Below are 22491 nucleotides of genomic sequence, written 5' to 3' on the forward strand. Positions count from 1 at the left end.
CAACCCTGGACAGTTGCCCATTAGTGATAGCTGCAGGATGGTTATTCAGTGGTTAAATCTTGCCCTAAAGATAGTTTGTTTATTGTGTTTACTTTTCTAAAAGGCAGTTGGGGTGTGTAAAAGTTGGGGTCTAAAAGACCCTGGGGTATGCACTCTGAGTATCTTCATGGCATGCCTAAGATGCTTTACAGATGACATCAGGCTGTTCCTGCCTTCCGACCACCAGCCAGCTCTGTTCTGGTGAAAGAGTTGTAGTGAGAACGATGAGAATTTATCTCTTCAATTTCTGAGTATTCATTCGGTATTCAGCTGAAACTTGTGATCACAACTGAAATGACAGATTTCTGATATTCAATTTGCTATGCTGAGTATGATTATTACCTAAGACTGATCGCGTTGTGGTATTTCTAAAATAGAGATGGTTGTGCATACATTGTTTTGGAAGAGCTAGGTGATACTGAGAGGGACTCTGTGTGTCAGTGCCTCATTCACTGCACAAGAGCTATCAAAGCTTAAAGTGCCGTCAGTCACTGCTAGCCTCCAATGTCTGCCAGAGGGATTACAAGAACTTTAGCTGATATGAAAGCTCAGTTAACGTGTGCAACTCCACACTGGCATTAGCTGTTATTCTACAAAGGTAATGTGTGAAAGAGTGTTCCTTTGTGTTTTTACAGATCAAAAAGGAAAGTTCTCGGAAGAAAGGATTCCGGAGACCTTTCTGTAAGAAACAGATTGAGAGCTTCGTCTGGGACTAGCAGCCAGTCCCCTGCCAGCAGCACGCTGCCCGCCAGCAATGTGCCACCAGCCAGCAGCATGAGCACTCCTCTTAGCAGCCAGAGGTCTCCTGGGCTTATATACAGGAATGCCAAAAAGTCCAACACGTCCAATGAGGAGTTTAAACTTCTGCTCCTTAAAAAAGGCAGCCGATCCGATTCCAGCTACAGGATGTCTGCCACGGAAATTCTGAAAAGCCCTATTTTACCCAAGTCTCCCGGAGAGCTGTCAGCAGATGCCCCCCAAAGCTTGGAGGAGTCTCCCCCCACAGCAAGCCCTGATGCATTGTCCCCGCTCTCCCCATGCTCCCCTAGAGTCAACGCAGAAGGATTCTCTTCCAAGAGCTTTCCTATGTCGGCGTCCTCGAGAGTGGGGCGGTCGCGGGCGCCTCCTGCAGCCAGCAGCAGCCGGTACAGCGTGCGCTGCAGGCTCTACAACACGCCCATGCAGGCCATCTCTGAAGGAGAGACTGAGAACTCGGATGGCAGCCCTCACGACGATCGGTCTTCTCAGAGCTCGACGTAGACCGAAGCTGCCAGCACTGCTCGGGCTATGTAAGGATGGGGGAAAAAAAGAGGCCGATGCTGTAGCAATCCAAAACCAAACAAACAAAAAGATAAAAGAAAAGAAAAATTGCAGGGCCATATCAATGCTATAATGTGTTTGTGTTTGTAAGACGCTGGGGAAACAGAGGACTACAGCTGTAGCTATTTATTACGTTACATTTTCTAAAAGGAGGAAGATATGCTATGTCTGATCTGTTTTTCTTTTGGCTTCATTTGGTTTCTGCCACTCTCATTTCCGTTGTCACTGTAGAATTCAAGGCTATACACTTCCCATAAAGTTCAAAGTGACTTTGACTGGTTTTTGGTTGTTTTTTTTTTTTTTTTCCAGAAGCTGACCATCTAGAAACAAATCCCTCACTGTAGTGCTTCCCTAGGGAGAAAAAAAACAAAACAAAACAAAATGCTCTCGAGGATTGGTATTTTTCTACACTAAAATGAGCTGAAACAAAATTTAGAAGAAATTAGCAAAACATATGTAAATACCATATTTTTGATAAAATTTTGTAAATACAATTACCAAGAAGTGGACGTGGCAAATGATTTACTGCATAACAACTTTGTTTATAGAAGACAAAAGAAGTCAAATGTAATAACTGTATTCTGTGAATACCATTTTCATATCGAACATAAAAAATTCACACGGCCACCGATAACCACTTTCAGTGCAACAAGCCTGAAGGACCATATTGAGCAGTGGAAAGGAGGAATTCTCCTCCTTGGCTAAGGAAATGGAAAGGCTGACTGTGATGGGATTAAAATAACCTTTTGTCTTTCTAAGGCAGCTCCGAAGAAGCTAACTGGAAAGCACAGCTGGGAGGGTTACTGTAAGGACTTGTGGGGATGGCAAGTGCGCTTCAAACAGAACAAAGTCATGGCTGATGCAAAGCCTCAAAGGGTCCCATTCCCACAGCCTCCCCTGGGCCTTTATTCTTGCAGGGTTCATTTCAGAGAGGATAGATGTGAGAAGAAATAGTACTTAACTTTCATATTCCTATTAGGCTATTGGGATACATAGCACGGTCATAACCTGGTAACTATAATCTTTAAACACGATTAGTTTCTGGTTCGTAAAGGAAACAAATTATAAGCATGCAAGAAGCGCTTTCGATTTATCACTAAATATCTGCGATGAGTTTTCAGTGAAGCTTTCTCTTTGTGCTGATGAGATTCATGCTACCTAAATATTTACAAAAATGACACTGTGAAAATGTAGCTGGGAAATAGGTATGTGTATGCATTATTTATATTCATTGCCGAGCTGGGAAGGGGAAGGCTCTGGTTCGTTGTGCCACCGCATACAGTTGGGATCTTGTCTGGGTTTACCAGAAATATGGAACAGGGTGGGGGGACTGGGATGGGGTGGGAAAGGAGAAAAATCAAAGCAGCTGCTTTGATATAAATTAAGGCAGGGAAATAAATCTGAATTACTTGAAGTTACTTGAATTTTCTCATCTTAAAACGGCAAGAACGTGTACTTTTAAAACTTAACCCATGAGTCGCTTTATACTTTTGATTTTTAAACGGAAAAGAACCAACAGGCCTGACTCTCCTTTGGGCCATCACGGTTCCCATCGATGTAGCCCTGTCCATGCTACTCAGAGAACAAGGCCGTCTTTGTCCAAAATTGTTGCAGTTGGTGTTGGTTGCTGTAGGACATGTTTTGGAACAGAGAAAAGATTAGTGCAGAGAAAATAGTGCGAGGAGAAATGTGTTGTGCAGTAGGACACGTTGAATAGGATGGCAGAAGGAGCATGCTTTGGTACTGAAGAAATCAACTAAAAGCTGGCTTTAAGCATAAGTGATAGGAAAGCAGGATGTGTGAAATCGTTTTTTTTTACCAAGTTGGGTTGGGTTTTTTTGCTTTAATCATGTAATGCATAATGCTGAGAGTTTTTTAAAGCAGGCAGAGCAAGTTTTAAAGAGGAAAGCTATACCTAAAACTGTTTTAATTTCAAGGAGTCTGAGCAAGTCAGAATGGTTTCAAACAAATCCCGAATGACATTCCCCACAAGGTTCACATCTGATTTCATCTGGCACTTACCATAAGAAACGTAGTATTCAGGGTTTCCTACCGTCCTCCTGTGTTGCCTGGTTGTGTTTGATATGCGAGGTAGAGTTGCTGTGCATGTGGTATGTGTGTTGGGAAGAGGGGTGGTCCAGCAGCTGAAGGGCTGCAAAATCAGGGAGTCTAAACCTAAAAGTCTAAAAAATAGGTTTCAAAATGGGAGCAAAGTTTTAGAAACAAGAGGCTTGTAGTATTAGTAACTTAAGAAAAAGAAGTCTTAATACAAGTGAAATGCATGAATGAGAATGTTTTAACAAAGAGGAAACTTTTAGCATGTAACAAACCGCTTTCTGAAGAACACGAGTGAAGGAAGTTTAGAATATTGGGCAGGAAATCCTTAGTTTGTCATCTTCATTTTCCATAAAAAATTTACCAGCAGTACTTTTACAAAATGTTTAACAGTGCTGGGTTGGTCATTCAAAGCTGTAAAGAGAATAACAGCTGAATTGACTTTGACGATGTCACTTTTTATTACCAATCAATAATTTCACAGAGATAATAAATAAATACATAGATACACACTAAAAAAAAATACAAATCTTTTTGACTGGAATGGTTAGGCAATACTTGACATTCAAAATGGCCAGAGAACAATCCCGTTAAAATAGTCCATCTTCTTTTGTTTCATTTCCTAGTTTATATTTAGCAGATTGAAACCCAAAGAAAGAAAGATTCTAAATCCACTATGAAGAAAAGAGTTTGTAAGAAATGTGTGAGTCAGAGGAAGATGAATGGTGAGAAGCCCTGTAGTGTTGCAGGCATGCCATTAGGGCACCAGAGGACAAGCTGTAGAGTGAGTCACTCACCCCTTGAGACAGGGTACAGTATGTGCATCAGGTAACCGCTGAACCGTCATTTCAACCTACTGTTCCGTTGCTTGCACTGATGTTGTGGAAATTATACAGCTGTGTTTTCTGAAAAATAGCATTTTCCCCTTTTATTTTTCTTTTTTTGTTTTCTTTTGTTGTTGTTGTTTTTACTGTGGCAGCATAGAGGACATGGAATAGTTGTAGCAAATAAAGCATATATTTGCTTTTGCCAAAGGTCAGTGATTGAGTGCATTTGCTGCAATGGTGGCAGATAGAGAAATACTGTAGGTTATGACTTAAAGAATTTAAAAAAATAAATAAATAAGAAGGTTACAGTGTAACTATTTTGGTACTAGCACCAGTTCATGCTGGCAGAAAAGACAATGGTTTATGGACTTGCATCCATTTTGTATTTTTGTAATATTTGTAAATACAAACTTTTTAAATTGTTGCAAAGATGGTTTCTTTTGTAAAATGTTTTCAAAGTTTACATTAAATCCAAGCCTTTGTATATTTTAGAGCTGTGCAACACTTTAAGTCTTGTATTTATTTTTAGTAAAAACGGTGACAGTTTCATTGTGAACCCCTCTCAAAAAATGTGTCGGAAAAGTTTGATTACCTAGAAAGTGTGTATAGAAACTGCAAATAAACGTGACTGCAATTAAATCACACCTTCTCTTTGCTTTCTTGTAATGAGATGTGAAGTCTAATCTACAGACTACAGGCACGCTGTTGACAAAGGCAAGTCTCAGCACATTATGTGTTTCAAACCATTTAATCATGTTTTCTCTTTGACATATTTTTAATAAACTGAGTAGGAGGAAATCTGTACACAAACTGTCATTGACTTTAAGTGGAATTTTGCCCACAAGTACCATTTTGTCAGAATAGAGACTGATGAATTTGGCCCATGTGTTTTACAGGTAAGAGAAAGGAAGCAGAGATGAAAAAGAGTGGAAAGATTGCTACTTTATCTTCAGACGGAAAATAAAATGAGTTGCAACACATCAGACTCAAGGCATAGAAAATCCAGTGACTGAATCTTATTAGACAAAGCAAGATGTGGGCTGGTTTTCATCTGCCTGCTATAAGCCTGTGTACTTTTTTCATGTTCAGTGGAAGAGAAAATTAAACATTAGACTACATAAAATATACCCAGTGCTTTTTTTATATATACAAGGTGAAATTATTGTAACTATTTAGAATCATCAGCAAAGTCAGTGACTTTTGTAAGACTTTGTAAAATCCAGGCTGCAGTGTGTACCTTTGGGTGTGAATACATGGCACGCAACTGCTAGGTGCATCTAGTGATAATATAAACTTGATACTATAAGTAGTAGCACTGCATATACAACCTTTTCTCAGGTTGTACTACTACCCTGCCTCTCAGCAAACCATCCCACCATGCTCTGTAGATATATATAAGGAAAGTATATAACCGTGTTTGTTATGGAGTGAGTTTTGGTTGGGTTTCTTTGAGTATAAAAAAGCCACATGGGTGTTAAAACTGAGATGCCACATTGAAAATTTTGGCACCTTCTTCCCAGGATGAAATTCAACCATCCTATAATGTTCTCAGAGACCTGGAAACTGAGACAACACACACAACCTGATGGAGTCCTCCTTGAGTCAGCTGGAGCTTTTGTTGAAAATAGAGAGGAACTGATCCACAACAGAAATCCTGTAGTGTTGTTTAAAAAGTGTATTCGTGTCCAGTGTGCAATAAGCTAAATTTCAGAGTTGAGATATTGCTTTAATAGGATCATAGAATGGTACGAGTTAGAAGGGACCTCTAGAGATCCTCTAGTCCAACCTATTGCTAAAACAGGTTCACCTTAATCAGGTTGCACGAGAACACATACACAAGGGGTGTGAAAACTTCCAGAGAAGGAGATTCAACAGCCTTCCTGGGCAGCCTGTGTCAAGGTTCCCTCACCCTTAAAAGTAAAGAAGTTTTTTCTTGTCTTTAAGTGGAACTGTTTGTGTTCCAGCATTATGTCCATTAGTCATGTTGATGGACAACATAGAAAAAAAGTGTTGCTCTTGACATTCACCTTTTAGGTACTTATAAGTGTTGATGATGTCCTCTCTCAGTCTTCTCCAGGCTTATTAGCCCCAAGTCCCGCAGCCTTTCCTCGTAAGAAAGATGTGCCAGTCCCCTAATCATCTTGGTGGCTCTGTGCTGGACTCTCTCCAGAAGTTCCCTGTCTTTGAGCTGGGGAGCCCAGAACTGGACACAGTACTCCAGATGAGGCCTCACCAGGGCAGGGTAGAGGGGGAGCAGAACTTCCCTCAACCTGCTGGCTACACTCTTCCTGATGCATCCCAAGATGCCATTTGCCTTCTTGGCCATGAGGGCACATTGCTGGCTCATGTTTAGTTTATTATTTACCAGCACTCCCAGGTCTCTCTCTGCAGAGCTACTCTTCAGTAGGTTACTCTCTGCCTGTGCTGGTGCATGGGGTTGTTCTTCCCAAGGTGCAGGACTTGTTGACTTGCCCTTGTTGAACCTTCTGAGGTTCCTCTCTGCCCACCTCTCAAGCCAATCAAGATCTCCTTATTTCATGTGTGCACAGAGATCAGTGCTAAGGGCTAGCTTCACAAAGCCAGCACACCCGACAGTACCTCCCAAGCTGTATTTATACAAAATCTTATCTGATATGTATTGTTATTCTATGTAGTGCATCTTCTGTCTGGCATGTAGGTTGAGGAAGTGATCATCTGACTTCTGGTGCCAGTCACCCCTCCTTCATCAAGAATCGTTACCAAGTCATGCATGTAGAGTAACCAGGCCCGCCCCATCCAGGCTGTGTGTTTTTAAGGCAGTTCAGTTAATGATACATAGACCTTGCCTCACTTGGCCATGTTGGCTTATTCTTTATTCTTTAGAATCTTATTAATATTCCAGGACATCCTTTATGAGGATAGCATGTCTGTCCTGAATCCATATGTTTATTTTTGTCAATACAATCTAGATGTTAGTTTTTTTATAAAGCATCTATGCATCTGGACCTAGTACAGACTATTTTAATGTGTCTCCTGTGATCTTTTTTTTATCCGATTACACTAGTACTGATTTCAACCCCCATTTCTGTGGTCACTGTCTTGACAGACTTTGTTTTCCATAAACCTGGTTTTGGTTGCATTACTTCCATTTCCCTCCTTTAATTCCCTACTTGATGACAAAAGCACGTACTGTTTTGACACTTTCCTGGGATTAAAGTCAGGCTGACAGGTATTTAATTACCTAGCTTGTCTCATTTGTATTTTTGACTCCTGGCACGTTACCATTCCCTTTAAACTTTTCTGTTGGCCCATATTATTGGTCATAAAGTTCTTCAGCAGGTTCTCCTAACTTCTTGAATGCAAGTTCTCCAGCTCTGCTGACTGAAGATGTCTGTCTTTAATTGCTTCAGTATGAATGGAAGAGGGTTCACTGCATATCATCGTCATCAAAGTCAGGAGTTAAACTCCTTAAAAGCAATGTGGCATTAAGAAGGAGGCATACCTTTATTGCAGTGCTGGCTGCATGAGGGATCACCCCAGCTAACATGCACACCGAAAAATGTAAGAACACTCCTTATATGCATTATCCAAAATGAAATATCCACTTCTGTATTATGCAGGGGAGTTGGATTAGATGATCTCTAAAGGTTCCTTCCAACCCCTACCATTCTATGATTTTATGATTCTGTTGGCTTTAGGATCCCCGTGATTCTGCTGAGCTGTGCTTTGGTCCTGCAGGCTGCCACAGGGGACTTCCTTGCCCCAGGGCCTTGAGCAGTTCAGGTCCCATCATGATTGTGTATCTTCCAATCCCTTACTAAATATATTTCCCAGAGATGTCCCCGTGGCTCTGGAAGGGATTGTGAGCACACCAAGCGGATGTCTGAGCAGGATGTAGTGGCCTAACTCTGAATTTAAAAAATAGTTGGCGTATGGGGACAAAGGAGTTGGGGCAAAAAGCACAAAATTTCTAATACTGGTAGGCAAGGCTGAAATTTCCACATTTCATGCCTCTCAATGGCCCATAGCATTTCTGCACAAACTGAAGACCCAATACTAGGCTTGGTATTATTCTGTGAGGACAGCCTTTTGCAGCTTTTAATACCAGTCTGTAAGTGGATTTCTCTCATGACAAGTGCTTTGCCAAAAACCAAAACTGAATCTGATGGTACGTCAAGATAATCAGATGCTGCTTCACACTGAAACCCGAAGCCGCGGCTGGCACGCACGGGATGCTCCACAGCTGGAGAACCGCAGAGGCGGGATCTGAAGCTGCCCACAGCTCTTCCCTCACGCAGAGCCTCGGGGAACGGCTCGGCAGCCTGCCACACTCCTGGGTCGGGGGAACCAAAATGAGGCTGAGCTCACTGCCCTCAGCAAAGCCTCGGCTGGGCACTTTCCAACGGCCGGCTCGCGTGCGACAGTGCCCAAACAACTGCCCCGGCCGCGGCCGCACGAGCAGCTGAGGGCGGCACCACCTCCCGTTTGCCAGGCGCGCCCCCGTGCCCAATGCGCAGCCGCACTGCTTCAAAACAGTTTGTTGCTGTCGTCGGAGAAGCCGCTTCCGTTTCCAACGCCGCATTCCGGCCACACCTGCCCGTGCCGGAGCCCTGGCTCTCTCCGCCGCCCTGTCCGCCTGAGAAGGACCCCGCGCTCTGCCGCCTCAGCGAGCCATGTCCGCCGAGGGTAAGGCTCCCGGCCGGCCGCCCCCGCCCCGCCGCTGCCCCGAGGGGTCAGAGCCGCCTCAGCGCCCCAGAGCGCTCCTGCATCGTTCGCGACAGCTCCAACGCTCGCGGTCGAGCCGGCCGAGCCACGCCCGCCGCGATTCGCCGGCTCCGTCGCTGATGAGCCACCGCCATTGGCTGTCGCTGCTGCCCGTCGCCGTCGCGTCAGCAGCGGCGGCGGCTGGAGGCGCTGCGCGGGGTAGGTGGGGGCGGCGAGGCCCTCAGCAGCAATGGTTTCCGCGCCCGGCGCTAGGGAGGCTCCGTGCTTCCCCCTCTCTGGGTGTTCGGGGCCCGGGCCCCAGGGATTTCCCGAGTTGCCCGCTGTACTGGGGTTTTTTCTTTCCACGGAGTCCGCGCCGCGTCACTCCTCCCTCAGGCGAGGGAGGAAAGGCAGCCGTGCGTGGCTATGACACTTCTCCGCGGTAGACCTGACGGCAGGACTTTCTCAGGAAAGTTACTGCTCAGAAGAAGTAATTTGTTTCTGCCACGGCTTGAATACCTGATGGTGTAGGCCCCAGGGTGACAGCGGCGGTTGCATGGTTTGTAGCAGAGGAAGCTTTTGCTATACTTCAAATGGTGGGTGAGCAAAACGCTGGGATGGCTTTGCCATAGAATAGCACTGTCCCAGCCATGGCAGGTCTCTAAGTGCTGCAGTTGCTCAGTTATAAAACCTGAGTACTAGCAGAGATGAGTAATGTCCCTAAAGTGAGATGCCTGACCTAATGGTCTTTCCACTGGAAGACGTGATGCATAGTGCAGCTTCTGTATCTTAGTTGTATATGGGCTTTCATTTACTTGGGATCAAAACAGGTGTGTCTCTGTTAAATGCTTCACGTTACCCTTCAGGGAGCAGTGTTTATATAGTCTCACATCAGTTTCATCTTATTTAGCTTGTCATTGTGGTCACAGGCTTCTGCCCTCTCGTAATGTTCCAGTTGTATCTTGCTCAGATGCCTGATTTCCTTTTGTGATTGCATAGTTCAGGGAGCATTTTTTTATTGCTGAAAAAATAACTTTGGTTTTGGTGTGGTCAGGCTTTGGCCAGTTCATGTGTATCAGCATGAAGTAAAGGGGTAGAAGTGAGAGGTATGAGAGTAGGAGCATAGCAATCCTGATAGACTCTCAAATCAAGCAAATGTGCAGGGTAATGCATTGGGTGTTTGTTACTTATCCTCCATCTCCTTTTTTTTGGTCTCTCAATTGGCTTTGTCTTTAACTCAGAACAGTCTTGAGATTTGTTAAGTTTACTAAAGTTCTCATCAATAGTAAAGATGTGCTATTAATAATATTCCTTAGTCATAAGATGCAGTATAATCTCAAATCTTATTAAACATCAGAGGCCTCTTTGTGAGACTTCTTTACCTTAAGCTTTGATCTTCTTATCTCAGTAGTCCAGATATGTGAGACTCTTGATGACCAGTTAAGCTCTGGTAGAGTATTCTGGTGTCTCTGATCCATGACAACCTATCTAGATTAAGGACAAAATTATCAGAAGTATGCAAAGTTAAGGGACACAACTTCAGATGGATAGTACCCAACATTTCTGAGTGCAGTATTTGAGTAAATAATTTGTACCTAGAAGTTAAGTTACTGTAAGATAGTGACTTTAGATTTTATAGTTCAACAGCTTACTTTGTTGCATAAAATGCTTCCATGGCTTTCTGTTGCACCTGGGAGTATGAAGATGTTTGCAAAAGTAGAGATGTGTCTAACCAAAGTCTTGAAAATTATGAAGAAACACTGGATTTCTGTGATATATTTGATTTGATGAATTTGCTATTGCCAGTAACTCTGTAGTTTAGGTTGGGGAAGGATTTGGTACTACTTGGTGCATTCAGCTGTCTCATATGCCTCCTTTACCGTTCCATACCTCATGGTTACCTACATTTCTCTCTCTCTAATAGTGAGAGCATTCATCTGATAATATCTACCTTGGTACAAGTCCTTCCTTATCCCACTGGCTTATGTGGTGTATTAACCTAGTAGCACACTTGGGGAAAGACAAGTAGTCTATCAGCTTGTCTTCAGGCTTCAGATCTTGTCCTATTTCTGTGCTTGTAGCTTTAATTGTCACAGTATGCAGAAATGTGCTTAAATCTCTCAGTTGAACTGCAATAAGATTGAGTTAATACACAAATGAGTACTTGAAGCTGGGATGGGATGATACTGCCCTTGAAAGGCATCATAACACTGGGGTCCCTGTGTGTTCTCTTGTCTTAGGTCCTTTTTTTGTGTATGTTGGCATAAGTGTAGGGCCATAAATAGAGCAGGATCTAGTTATGGTCCAAGTTCATGCCAGCTGGGTCTCCTTTTGTAATTTAGTTTAAACGCAGGTAAATTCCATCATGTATCTTTTATTTGTTTGGGTAGGGTTATTTGCTTGATTTGCTTTGATTTGTAGTTGCTTCAGAATCTTTTTGTCTTTTGTGTTTGTCTTTTTTTGTTGTTGTTGTTCTGGCTTTGGAAGAGTTCATGTTTGGTTTTTGGTTTGGGGTTATGGAGTTTTTTTGTTTTCCTGCTTGTAGTATTTTAGTATTTCAACATGTTTCCATCTCTAAATTATTTTAGTGGTCCGTCCCTGTCTCCCTGTGTCCCATCCTGTCTCTCAGTTTTGTTTATCTCACAGTTTGGTTCTATTCATCTTTCAATCTTATGTTTCACTTTTTTCTTCTGTTTTCATCTCTTCTCACCCAAGCCTATACTACTGTATTATTTTGGAACAGATGATCAAGTGGTAGTAAAAAAATAAGCTGTCATTTGTTTGCTGGAATGTGTTGCTCAAATGACAGAGTTTCCAAAGGAGAGAGAAAATTTCCAGCCAGCAACTAAGCACCACACTCCTCTCCCTTCCAGCGGGATGAGGAGGAGAATCGAAAAACAGTAAATTGTTCTTATGAGTTAAGAACAATTCAGTAACTAAAATGAAATAAAATATAACAGTCTTTATAATGAGAAGGAATATAACAAGAAAGTGAAATAAAACCAAAGAAAGACAATTGATGCACAATGCGTTTGCTTATCACCCTCTGACCGATGCCCAAGCAGCTTTTCCTCTTTTCTGCTAACTCCCTGCAGTTCATATGGTGGACATGATGTTCTGTGGTGTGGAATCACCCTTTGGCTAGTTTGTGTCAGCTGCCCTGGCCATGCTGCCTCACAGCTTGTATGTCTCAGAAACTGAAAAGTCCTTGACTTAGGCTAAGTGCTACTTAGCAACAACTAAAACATCAGTGTGTTATCAGCATTATTCTCACCCTAAATCCAAAACAGCGCTGTACCAACTACTAGGAAGAAAAATTAACTCTATCCCAACTAAAACCAAGGCATAAGTCATAACAACTTTTAAATATATTTCCCTATTGTTGGAAATAAAGTCTCTATGATGCTTAGTTTTACATTGCATTGCTATGTTATTACTGGTTTTTATGCAGCAACTTCTGATGTAGCATTATAGACACAGTTGGACATTTTTGCATGTAAATTATTATGAAAGCTGAGCTCCAGTTGTAAGTGCCTTTAACTTTCTACAAATACCTACTACCTGATAATTTTGTGCAGAAGCAAGGAGCCTGTGGGGAAGAATTCTAAATGGTGAATGTAAAAAAAAGAGCACCTCAAATCTTGGCTTTCTGATTGGGTAATTTCACAGCACTGCTCTGTTCACAACTATTTTTCTACACAGTGGGTTTTTTTTTTTTATGAACCTCTACCTTATATTACAGCATATCATACAGAAAATAGTAAGTCATATATTTACCATATAACGCAAAACATACAATGAGTCTGAGATTGTCATCTCAGTTTTCAAACAGAAATTCAGAGTTCTCCTAATTTGTTCCAATGATTGGATAAACCAGCTTGTTTTGTCTTATTATAATGTATAATTCACGTCACAGTAAAAGCCTTATTTGAAATATATGAACCTAAAATATTTTCTTAATCAGACTTTTAAAACTTATAATTTGCTTTCAAGATTTACTGGAAACGTCTAAATACGTCATGATAGTCTCTGTCAGTGGTGTTAAATAATGCAGTGAAATTATTAATTTGTCACAAGAAACGCAGTTGCATCTTAACTCACAAGTAAAAGACACCTTGATGGCTTCATTTTTTAAAATTTCTTTTGTTTTCAAAAGCACAAATTAATCACAGAGCCTGGCAGATTGTGGTTTCTGCTAGAAGAGACGCAGATTAGGATTTCATGTTGAGTGCTTATATATATGGTAATGCTCCACATTGCTGGCACTTTAAGAAAGTATCAGAAATACTTAGAATTACTTACAGGAATAAGTTTCAGTTTCTTTAAGATTATGAGTAAATAGCTGAAAATAATTTGTCTCAAGTTTTTGAAGTTGTCCTCACAATGTGAGACTGAGTACAGTAGTGACAGTAAGAGTTGTTTTCTCTTGCCTGAATAAGGTATGTGTAGGACTATGAGAACTACTTTCCCCTCTCTCTTTTTTTTTAAGCTAGCTAGTATTTGTTGACAAGTCTTCTAAACAAAATATTTTTGAGCAGACATTCTCCCAGATGATGATGACAGGAAAGACATTTAAATTTGTCCACTGTCTTCAGATGCAAGGGAACTAGAATACATTAAGAATGGGAAGAAGTGGTCCGTTAAAAGCAGATAAGTCTGCTTTTCTTGCAGCAGCTTTTCTTATTGTTGCAGTGACCAGTCATGTTGATAAACCTTCATGGAAATGAGTCATGTATTCTAATTTCTGAATTTCCTGACTATCCACGTAAAAATGCCATTCTGAAGACGGAATATTTTCCTTGTATGAGTGCAGCCATGTTCAGCAACGGATGATGGAAGATAAAAGCCCAGGGGATGAGGAAGATCCTGGCCATCATCTTGGAGACTAAAAGTTTTTCAGAGAATAATGCATGTTGCTGCATTGCTTCTGCATCATTGTAGAAATGTTTTGAAATTCATTATTTGGGTTTTAAATAAGATATTTATTTCTCTTTAATGTATTTCCCTGCTTGTTTTTTGTTTATCTGGCAGCTGCGAGCTGCTCTAGCTGCAGACATTGGAAATACTTTCTGCCCAGAGTCCACTACACTGCTGAAATTCTGATTTTGAAACTTATTTAGGGAAATGTCGTGGTTTAAGCCCATCACAGAACAAAAGACCACAATTAGCCTCAAGTACCGAAGAGGCTGAGAATTGCTAAAGGGCAGAGAGAGCTTAATTGCCACTTAAAGTCCAGGACAAAACAGACCAGGCTACTTGGCTAGGGGAAGAAAACAGAAAATAATTTAATGCAATATCAACTAAAACATAACCTTAAAACCCAAAGCATAACCAAAATAAACCAACACAAAGTAATACAACAATGAAGAGTCCGACCAGCCTCTTTAAGAACACCTTCCTGCCACACCTCCCCTCTTCCCGCCCTTATCCCAGTGTTTTTACCTCCTTCCCCCGCTGAATGGCTTGGGGGGGGGGGGGGGGGGGGGGCAGGGAGTGGGAGTTTCAGTCAGTCTGTTCCCGATAGCCTCTGCCGTTTGTCTCTCCTCAAGGCAGGTGGGCTCCGTACCCGTCCTCCCTGCAAGCCCGTGGGGTACCTCACACACACGGCAGCCCTGCACGGGCTGCTCCGACACGCACTTATTCCAAAGGCTGCAGCTCCTCTTTGCCTCTCGTGTGGGGCTGCTCTGCGACGTGCAGGCTCTCCAACACGGCCTGCGCCATGGCCGTCTCCCCACACAGTCCCTCGCCCGTCCGGGCTCACTCACACAGAGCTGCTGGTAACTCTCAGTCCTGCCATGGGTCTCCGTAGGTTGCAGGGGTACAGCCTGCATTCTCACTACGGCTTGCGGAGGGGTCTCTGGTCTATTGCTTCTCCTTCCTTCTCTGGCTGAAGGGCCCACATGGTCACCTCCATCTTGTGTCACTTCTACACCCACCTCCTGCCAGCACTTCAAATTCCTGTCCTTAAATAGTGATTGCAGAGGTGCCAGATTGGCCCAGCCAGGCCGGAGGTGGGTGTGAACCCAGGAGCCGGGGGAGAGTCCACAAACTCTTTACCGGGTCTTCACTGCAACCCTCTCCCCCTGTTACCAAGCAAAAGCTGCTCCTTGCTAAACCAGAACAGGAGGGATAGTAGAGGTTATGGAAGATGGAACTTTGCTTTCAGGATCAACTAATTGTAGAAACTCTCCTGACTTCTGATCATACCAGCCTTCCCCTAGTCCAGATGAAGCTTCTTTGTCATTGCTACATGCTAGTTCCACAGAATTTTCCCTGTTCTGTACCTGTCATTCTATCTGCTGTAGATTTGAGTGATGTAGTTGCTGGTCTGGTAGACTTGGTTTGCCTGCCTTATTTTCCGTGGGTCAAAGTGGGGCATGAGATTTGTAGCAAAGATTATAAACGTGGATAAATTCTGTATGTTGTACAGTTGCACAGGTGATGTACCACTTAAGTCACTTGCTCTAGTTAGGGATAGGAAGATGATTGCAAGGCAGTGGAGGCCCAACTGGAAGTAGGGCATTTGTTAGGCCCTGCAGTAACCTGTTTGGGGAAATTGGCAGAGGATTCTGTTCCCACTTGCTTCATTGCACATGCACTTTTCCTGACTCTTGGTTAACTCTTTGCCAAAGTAGGTAGAATACTAAATGATTATCAACAACAAAAAAGTGCCTGTGAGGTAGTTTAAATAATTCAGCACATGCAGATGATTTATAGTGGCTTGCAGTGAACTTCAGTCAGTGGGGATCAGTGATTTGCTAAAAGCTGTGCTTAAATTAAGTTCATGAATAGTCTTGTTTACTTCTGCACAGCTAATTAAAACTGACCAAGAACTGTTCTCTGACTTTGCACCTAAGCAGCATGTCCTAGCTCATGTCCACTCTGCTAAACTGTTGTTTTTTGCCTCAACTAGCTTTTCAGCTTCAGTTGGCTATAAACATAACTATTGATTGCGTGGCAGTTGATGGGTGTTTCTAAACACACCCTCAATTTTATGAAGTCGTCTTTCCTAATGTGATGAGAGCCAAATCCAAATCCTACTGTATTGTTTCTTCTGATTTAGATGGGAGTACTGGCCAGAGGGAAAACTTTATGACCTGTGTAATTTCCAACCTTTTTGTCTCTTAAGAAACTGGAACAAAGCGAAGAGAGCAGGATTTGAAGTGAATTGTTAAAGAGTAAAGAACCAGACCTCTGTTACACTTTTACAGCCCTGATTCATTCCTGGAGCTCAGTCCATCCTGTACACTGAACAGGGTAGAGATCCTGTGGAAAATACAGCATGTGTTCATACAGTAAGTGTGCCATCATACATGTGTGCTGTCTGGATTTAAGTTTTACTTCCTAACTTTAGTGGTTCGTGATATGATTTCTTCCATTAATTTGTTTGATCAAGATTAAATGCTACTCCCTCCCCTCTCCAAGCCTCCAGATCTAGCTGTAATAGCTATAATGCAGTTACACTGGAAACAGGACTTTTTTTTTCTTAATGTGATATGTTTAATTGTAAAAAAGTGGTACTCAAGACTTGCCATTCAGTGTTTCTGCACAGCATCTCACTGGGAGCCAATGTTTGGTTTGATCTGCTGCAGTGGGTGTCCAGATGTATTTCCTCCTGCAAAGTTAAGTATCTGTGAAAGGTGCCTACAAGTCCAGGCACTGCAATGTCAAGTAGAACAATTGCAAGAAACTGTCAGAAGGCTCCGTAGGATTAGAGCACCATAAAATAAGAGGTGTGCGCTTGTAATGAGTGACTATTAAAAGGCACCGAGAGATCAATTTGTTGACAGGACAAGGAGTCACAACAGGTGTGCTGCCTGCCAGGAGCTAAGATCCAAGATGTGGCTGAGAGTGCCATGTCTTGCCAAGAACACAGGCTGCCATCCTCTGCTGGTGTTCCATGTGGATATGAATGATGCAATGAGCCACCATGTGAGCAAAATCAAGGAGGATTGTAAAACCATGGGGAACAAGTGAAGAATAGTGAGGCCCAAGTTATCTTTTCCTCTGTCTTGCCCATCAGAGGAAAGGGGACAGCCAAAAATAGACAAATTACAGAAGTTAACTCCTGGACAACAAGACCTTCTTTAATTTTTGTAATCTGATGGAGTGGAATGGAAGACACCTGTCTCACAAGGGCACTGGTACCTTTGGGAGTAGGCTGGCCAACTTGATTAAGAGGACTTTAAACTGAAGGAGGTGGGAGGCAGGGTGCGAAATGGCAAAGCATGTGCCATCCTATTCATCAGGGAAACATGTCAGGGCAGAAAAAGCAACAATGAATGCTCCTCAGCTGCACACCAAGACAGAAGGCCAATCATCCCAAGAGAGTGAGAATCACCCCAGCTGTGGAGAATGCTCTTACACCCATCCAAGGAACCCTGTGTGCTCAAGTGAGCCCCTGTGTTTTCTATACACCAACACACGCAACATGGGGAAAGAGCTGGAGGAGCTGAAGATGTGGGTGAGGATGCAGGGCAATGATCTCATTGCAGTTACAGGGACAGGGTGGGACAGGTCCCATGACTGGAGCACAGCCATGAGTGGCTACGTGCTACTTAGGAAAGAGGCATAAGAGGTGACGGGGTGGAGCTGCTCTTTATGTGAGGGAGCAATTAGAGTGCATTGAGCTCTGCCTGGGCAGGGATGAGGGGAGTGTTGAGTGTTTATGGGTGAGAGTTATGGAGCAGGGTAGTGTGGGTGATACTATTGTGAGAATTTATTATAGGCCACCTGATCGGGAGGAGGAAGTGGATGAGGCCTTCTACAAACAGCTGAGAACTGCCTCAAAATCACAATCCCTGGTCCTCATGGGGGACTTAATCACCTTGATATTTGATGGAAAAGCTACTCAGCCAAACACATGCAGTCCAGGAGATTGCTGCAGTGTGTTGATGACAACTTCTTGTCATAGGAGGTTGAGAAGCCATCAAGGAGAGATATGCTGCTGGACCTTGTGCTAGCAAATAAAGAAGGTCTGTTTGGAGGCAGCCTTGGCTGCAGTGACCTTGAGATGGTGGAGATCAAGAGCCTGCATGGAAGAAGAAGGACACCAAACAGGATTGTGCCCCTGATCTTCAGGCAAGCTGACTTTGGCTTCTTCAAAGACGTACTTGGAGGGTTTTCATGGGCTAGGATTCTAGATAGTAGAAATGCCCAAGAAAAGTGGTTGAACTTGAAGTGCCACTTCAAGAAAAATCAGGAAAAGGTGGTAAGAGACCTGTGTGGACAAACAAGCTGCTACTGGAACAACTTGAAGAAAGAAGTCTATAGGAAGAAAGGAGTTTTTGGAAAAAGGACCTGGTTGCTTGGGAAGATTATAGCAATGTTGCCAGAGCAAGCGGGGAGGAAAGTAGGAAGGCTAAAGCCCTTTGGAAATTATTTCTGGCAAGGGATTTAAAGGAACATAAGAAAGGCTTCTTCAAGTACGTCTGCAGCAAAAAGAAGGTTAGGGAGAATGTGGGCCCAGTGCTGAAGGAGGGTGCCGGAGGATGCAGAGAAGGCAGAACTACCAAATGACTTCTTTCCTTCAGTCTTTACAGCCAAGGCTGGCCTTAGAGTAGCCTAGACCCTGGGAGATAGTGAGATAGTCTGGAGAATGGGAGACCTTCGCTAGATGGGTGAGGATGGTGTTAGAGATCTGTTGGGCACACTAGATACCCATAAATCCATGAGTACTGATAAAATCCACCCACAAGTGCTGAAGAGAGCTGGTTGATATTACTGCTAAGCCACTCTCCATCATGGAGCACAGATGAGGTGCTTGAGGACTGGAGGAAGGCCAGTATCACTCCAGTCTTCATCAAAAGCAAGAAGGGGAGCACCTGGGAAACTACAGGACAGTCAGCTTTACTTCCATCCCTGGAAAGGTAATGGAACAACTCATCCTCACTGTTGTTAATAAACATACGAAGGAAAAGATGGTTATCAGGGGGAGTCACCATGGATTCACCAAGGGGAAATCCTATTTGACCAACCTGATAGCCTTCTATGAGTGCATAACTGTCTGGCTAGATGAAGGAAGAGCAGTGGATATTGGCTGTCTTGACTCCATCAAGGCCTTTGATACCTTCTCTCATAACATCCTCATCAAAAACCTCAGGCAGTGTGGGGTGGATGAGTGGACAGTGATGTGGATCAAGATCTGTCTGAATTACAAAGTCCAGAGGGTGGTGATCAATGGAGCCAAGTCAAGTTGAAGGCCTGTGGTCAGTGGAGTTCCACAGGGATCAGCTTTGGGGCAAATCTTGTTCAGTATCTTCATCACCAACCTGGATGAAGGGACAGAGTGTACCCTCAGCAAGTTGGCTGATGACACCAAACTGGGGGGACTGGCTGATTCCCCAGAGGCTGTGCTGCCATTCAGCGGGATCTCGACCGGCTTGAGATGGGCAGAGAGGAACCTCAGAAGGTTCAACAAGGACAAGTCTGGGGAGGAACAACCCCATGCAACAGTACAGGCAGAGAGTGACCTGCTGGAGAGCAGCTCTGCAGAGAGAGACCTGGGAGTCCTGGTTGACAATAAACTGAACATGAGCCAGCAATGTGCCCTCATGACCAAGAAGGCTGATGGTATCCTGGGATGCATCAAGAAGAGTGTAGCCAGGAGGTTCTGCTCCGCCTCTGCTCCACCCTTCTGAGGCCTCATCTGGAGTCCTGTGTCCAGTTCTGTGCTCCACAGCTCAAGAGGGACAGGGAACTGTTGCAGAGAGTCCAGTGCAGGGCCACCAAGATGATCAGTGGAAGTGGACTGGAACATTTTTCTCAAGAAGGAAGACCGTGAGACCTGGAGCTGTTTAGCTGAAGTAAGAGAAAACTGAGGGGGGATGTCATTAATACTTAATAAGTACCTAAAGGGTGGGTGTTGAGAGGATGGAGCGACACTTTTTTTCTGTAGTGTTCAGCAACATGACTAGGAGTAATGGACATAAACTGGAACACAAAAAGTTCCACTTAAAGACAAGAAAAAACTTACTTTTACAGATGAGGGAGCCCTGGCACAGGGTGCCCTGGAAGGCTGTTGAATCTCCTTTCCTGGAGGTTTTCAAACCCCCCATGGATGTGTTCTCATGCAACCTGATAGAGATGCAACCTGTTTTAGCAATAGGTTGTACTAAGTGATCTCTAGAGATCACTTCCAACCCTGACAACTCTTTGAAGGTTCTATGATTCTATTTGAATACCAAATATGCAGTTGGGATTTGTAGACTGATTTGTTTCAAGTATATTAAAGATTCTTTTTTTTATGAAAGTAAAATTTCAAAACCAAAACACCATGTCTTGTCATATGATTGAGTGTAAATGGTAGATGTTATGGGTTTGTGTGGAGTTTGTTTTATTTCTGGTAACAGCAAAGCGACTGTAATAGTGGCCCCTGTAAGAAGTTGCTTGAAACTTTCCCCAGCTCTATGTCAGACCCACCTCTGGGACTGAGCCAATTGGGTGGCTCCACAATCTCTTCTTAAGAAGAGTCCAGAACAGAAGGGTTGTTCTTTCTGGGGAGGAGGTGGAAGGTGTTGGATGAGAGAGCGACCATGCAGACCCTCAGGTCAGTGAAGGAAGAGAGGAGTGCTGGAGCAGAGACCTCCCTGCATCCCATGGTGAGGTGGCAGCTGTGCCTCCACGGAAAGCAACGGTGGAGCTGAGCTCTGATGGCACCCCAGGGCAGAGGGTGTGGCAGTGCCTGGAGGGACCATGACACTGTGGGGAGGCAGCTTTGGAGCAGAAGGTGCCTAGAGTTGTGCTGCCATGGAGGAGACCCACCCACAGGGAGGAGTTTGTAAGGAAGTGCAGCCTTTGGGAAGGGCTCGTGCTAGAGAGATACAGTAGGGACTGTATCCTGTGGGAGGGATCCCATGTGGAACAGGGGGAGAATGTGAGGAGTTCTCTGAGGAAAAAGAAGTGACAGAGACCATCTGACCACAACCCTCATTCCCTGTCCCCCTGCGCTTCTGAGGGGGAAGAGTTGGAGCTATCAGAAGCAGTGAGCTGAGCCCAAGAAGAAAGGAGGGATGGGGGAAGGAGATCTTAAAAGTGCTGGTTGTATTTTTCTCATCATCCTACTCTGGTTTTGCTCTCTGTCCAGTTTCAAATTGGTAGTGGATGAAACTGTTCTTTATTCTGTGAGTCGAGTAGTTGGATCTGTTTTGTCCAGAACCATAGTTGGCAAGCGAGGCTTCCATGTCCACATCTTGATCCACAGGACCCTTGGTTATCTTTTCTTCTTCCATCTCACTGAGGCCTCAGCTATTCTACAGAAGGGGGGAGGGGGCGGGGAAGCAAGTGGCTGTGTGGTGCTTCGTTTCCAGCTGGGCCTGAACTACAACAGTGGACTACTCAGAAGTGCTTGTTACTGGCTTATAACTGTTCCTGTTGAAGCTGGACACTACAGGAGGAGCTGGGTACTGGATAGTTTCAGGAATCCTGCCAACTAAGCAACAGTAAGCTACTTCCTTTCCAGTGCATGTTAAAACCTGAATGCCTGTATTTAATAGCAACCTTGCATTTATTGTCTAAAGTGAAACTGGTTTTAAGTTAGCCTGTGGTACAGTTCAGATAATGCTAGTTATGGTACAAGCACCACAGTTGTCATCTGATACACAACATGGTGTCTAGTCTTACTTGTTTCTTTGTATGCTAATAGGTTATGTATCTGTGAATGTTGAGGATGATGTGGAAGCACTGATTATCGACCATGGAGAAAATGGACTGTGCACACAGAGCTGCGTGTCAATGAAGCAAAACTCTCATGTGACTCAACTTGCCTATGGTAATAACTCTTCATTTTTATTGTCATCTAATAGTAAATAGCTAGTTTTAATGCTGCATGTTCAGTGCTGCTGAATTTCAAGTAACCAAGCAATTTGAAAGGAAAAAAAAAAAGTGTCACTCTGCATGGGGTTTCTTTTGTAATGAAATGTTGAATGCAATGGGAAACTTGCTGATACGTTTTGCTTTCTCTCCTCTTTTCCAGGAAGTGAAGGCTTATCAATGCTAGCTGACCGAGTAGTATCACAAATGAGCCATTCTGCAAACATGCAGCGAAGAAATGGTCAGAGCCCTGACAACGTGGATTTTGTGTTTTCTCCTAATAAAAGGAAACGACTTGCCCCTACTCTAGTGGGACAGAATGTGGTATGTTTTGCCAAACAGTAGCCCATTGTTTTGAGGCCAGTTTGAATGTTACTGGGAATATAATTTCTCCTTCATTTTTGTATGCTCCTTTGGTGACATCCCAGTGAAGAAGTGTGACTAGGATATCTCTGTAGGGCATGAAAGCTTCTAGCAAGAGAAAAATTTTGTTGTGCTAAATACTCTACGTTTATAACAGTTAGTGTACAGCAGAGAGTGACTTAGGCTAACTTCCTAATGTTGCTGCTCATGTTTTCTCAGTAAAAACCTCTTTGTGTAACTTAATAAGAGTAGAACCTAATGTTTGATAAGAATTTGCCTCCAAGACAGACTACATATATTTTTAACTTGAGACAATCTAAAGCTTTGTTCATTTTATCAAATTTAATTCTTAAGTTCTGACAGTTCTGACAGTGTGGTGTCTTGCACGCTATAA

General features: G+C 43.4%; 2 protein-coding genes across 5 annotated transcripts in view; both read left to right on the forward strand.

The window, feature by feature from the left end:
- Nucleotides 1–4864, forward strand: part of NHS (NHS actin remodeling regulator) — a 262317-nt gene extending 257453 nt beyond the window's left edge. Inside the window, exon 9 of the mRNA XM_061999239.1 lies at nucleotides 675–4864. Within this exon, the coding sequence (XP_061855223.1) occupies nucleotides 675–1299 (625 nt within the window). The 3' untranslated portion in view covers nucleotides 1300–4864. The remainder of the gene's footprint in view (nucleotides 1–674) is intronic.
- Nucleotides 4865–8792: 3928 nt separating this feature from the next.
- Nucleotides 8793–22491, forward strand: part of BEND2 (BEN domain containing 2) — a 34393-nt gene continuing 20694 nt past the window's right edge. The window contains exons 1-4 of one of the 4 annotated variants that reach the window (XM_061999271.1): nucleotides 8798–8906; nucleotides 16136–16219; nucleotides 21568–21693; nucleotides 21898–22058. In XM_061999271.1, coding sequence (XP_061855255.1) covers nucleotides 16207–16219; nucleotides 21568–21693; nucleotides 21898–22058 — 300 coding nt within the window. In that variant the 5' untranslated portion in view covers nucleotides 8798–8906; nucleotides 16136–16206. Of the gene's footprint in view, nucleotides 9144–16135; nucleotides 16220–16729; nucleotides 17318–17652; nucleotides 19730–21567; nucleotides 21694–21897; nucleotides 22059–22491 lie in introns of those variants that run through there. The other 3 variants (XM_061999280.1, XM_061999252.1, XM_061999261.1) reach the window with 3 other exon arrangements.

Source organism: Colius striatus, chromosome 1, assembly GCF_028858725.1.
Source record: "Colius striatus isolate bColStr4 chromosome 1, bColStr4.1.hap1, whole genome shotgun sequence".
NCBI classification, from domain to species: Eukaryota; Metazoa; Chordata; class Aves; order Coliiformes; family Coliidae; genus Colius; species Colius striatus.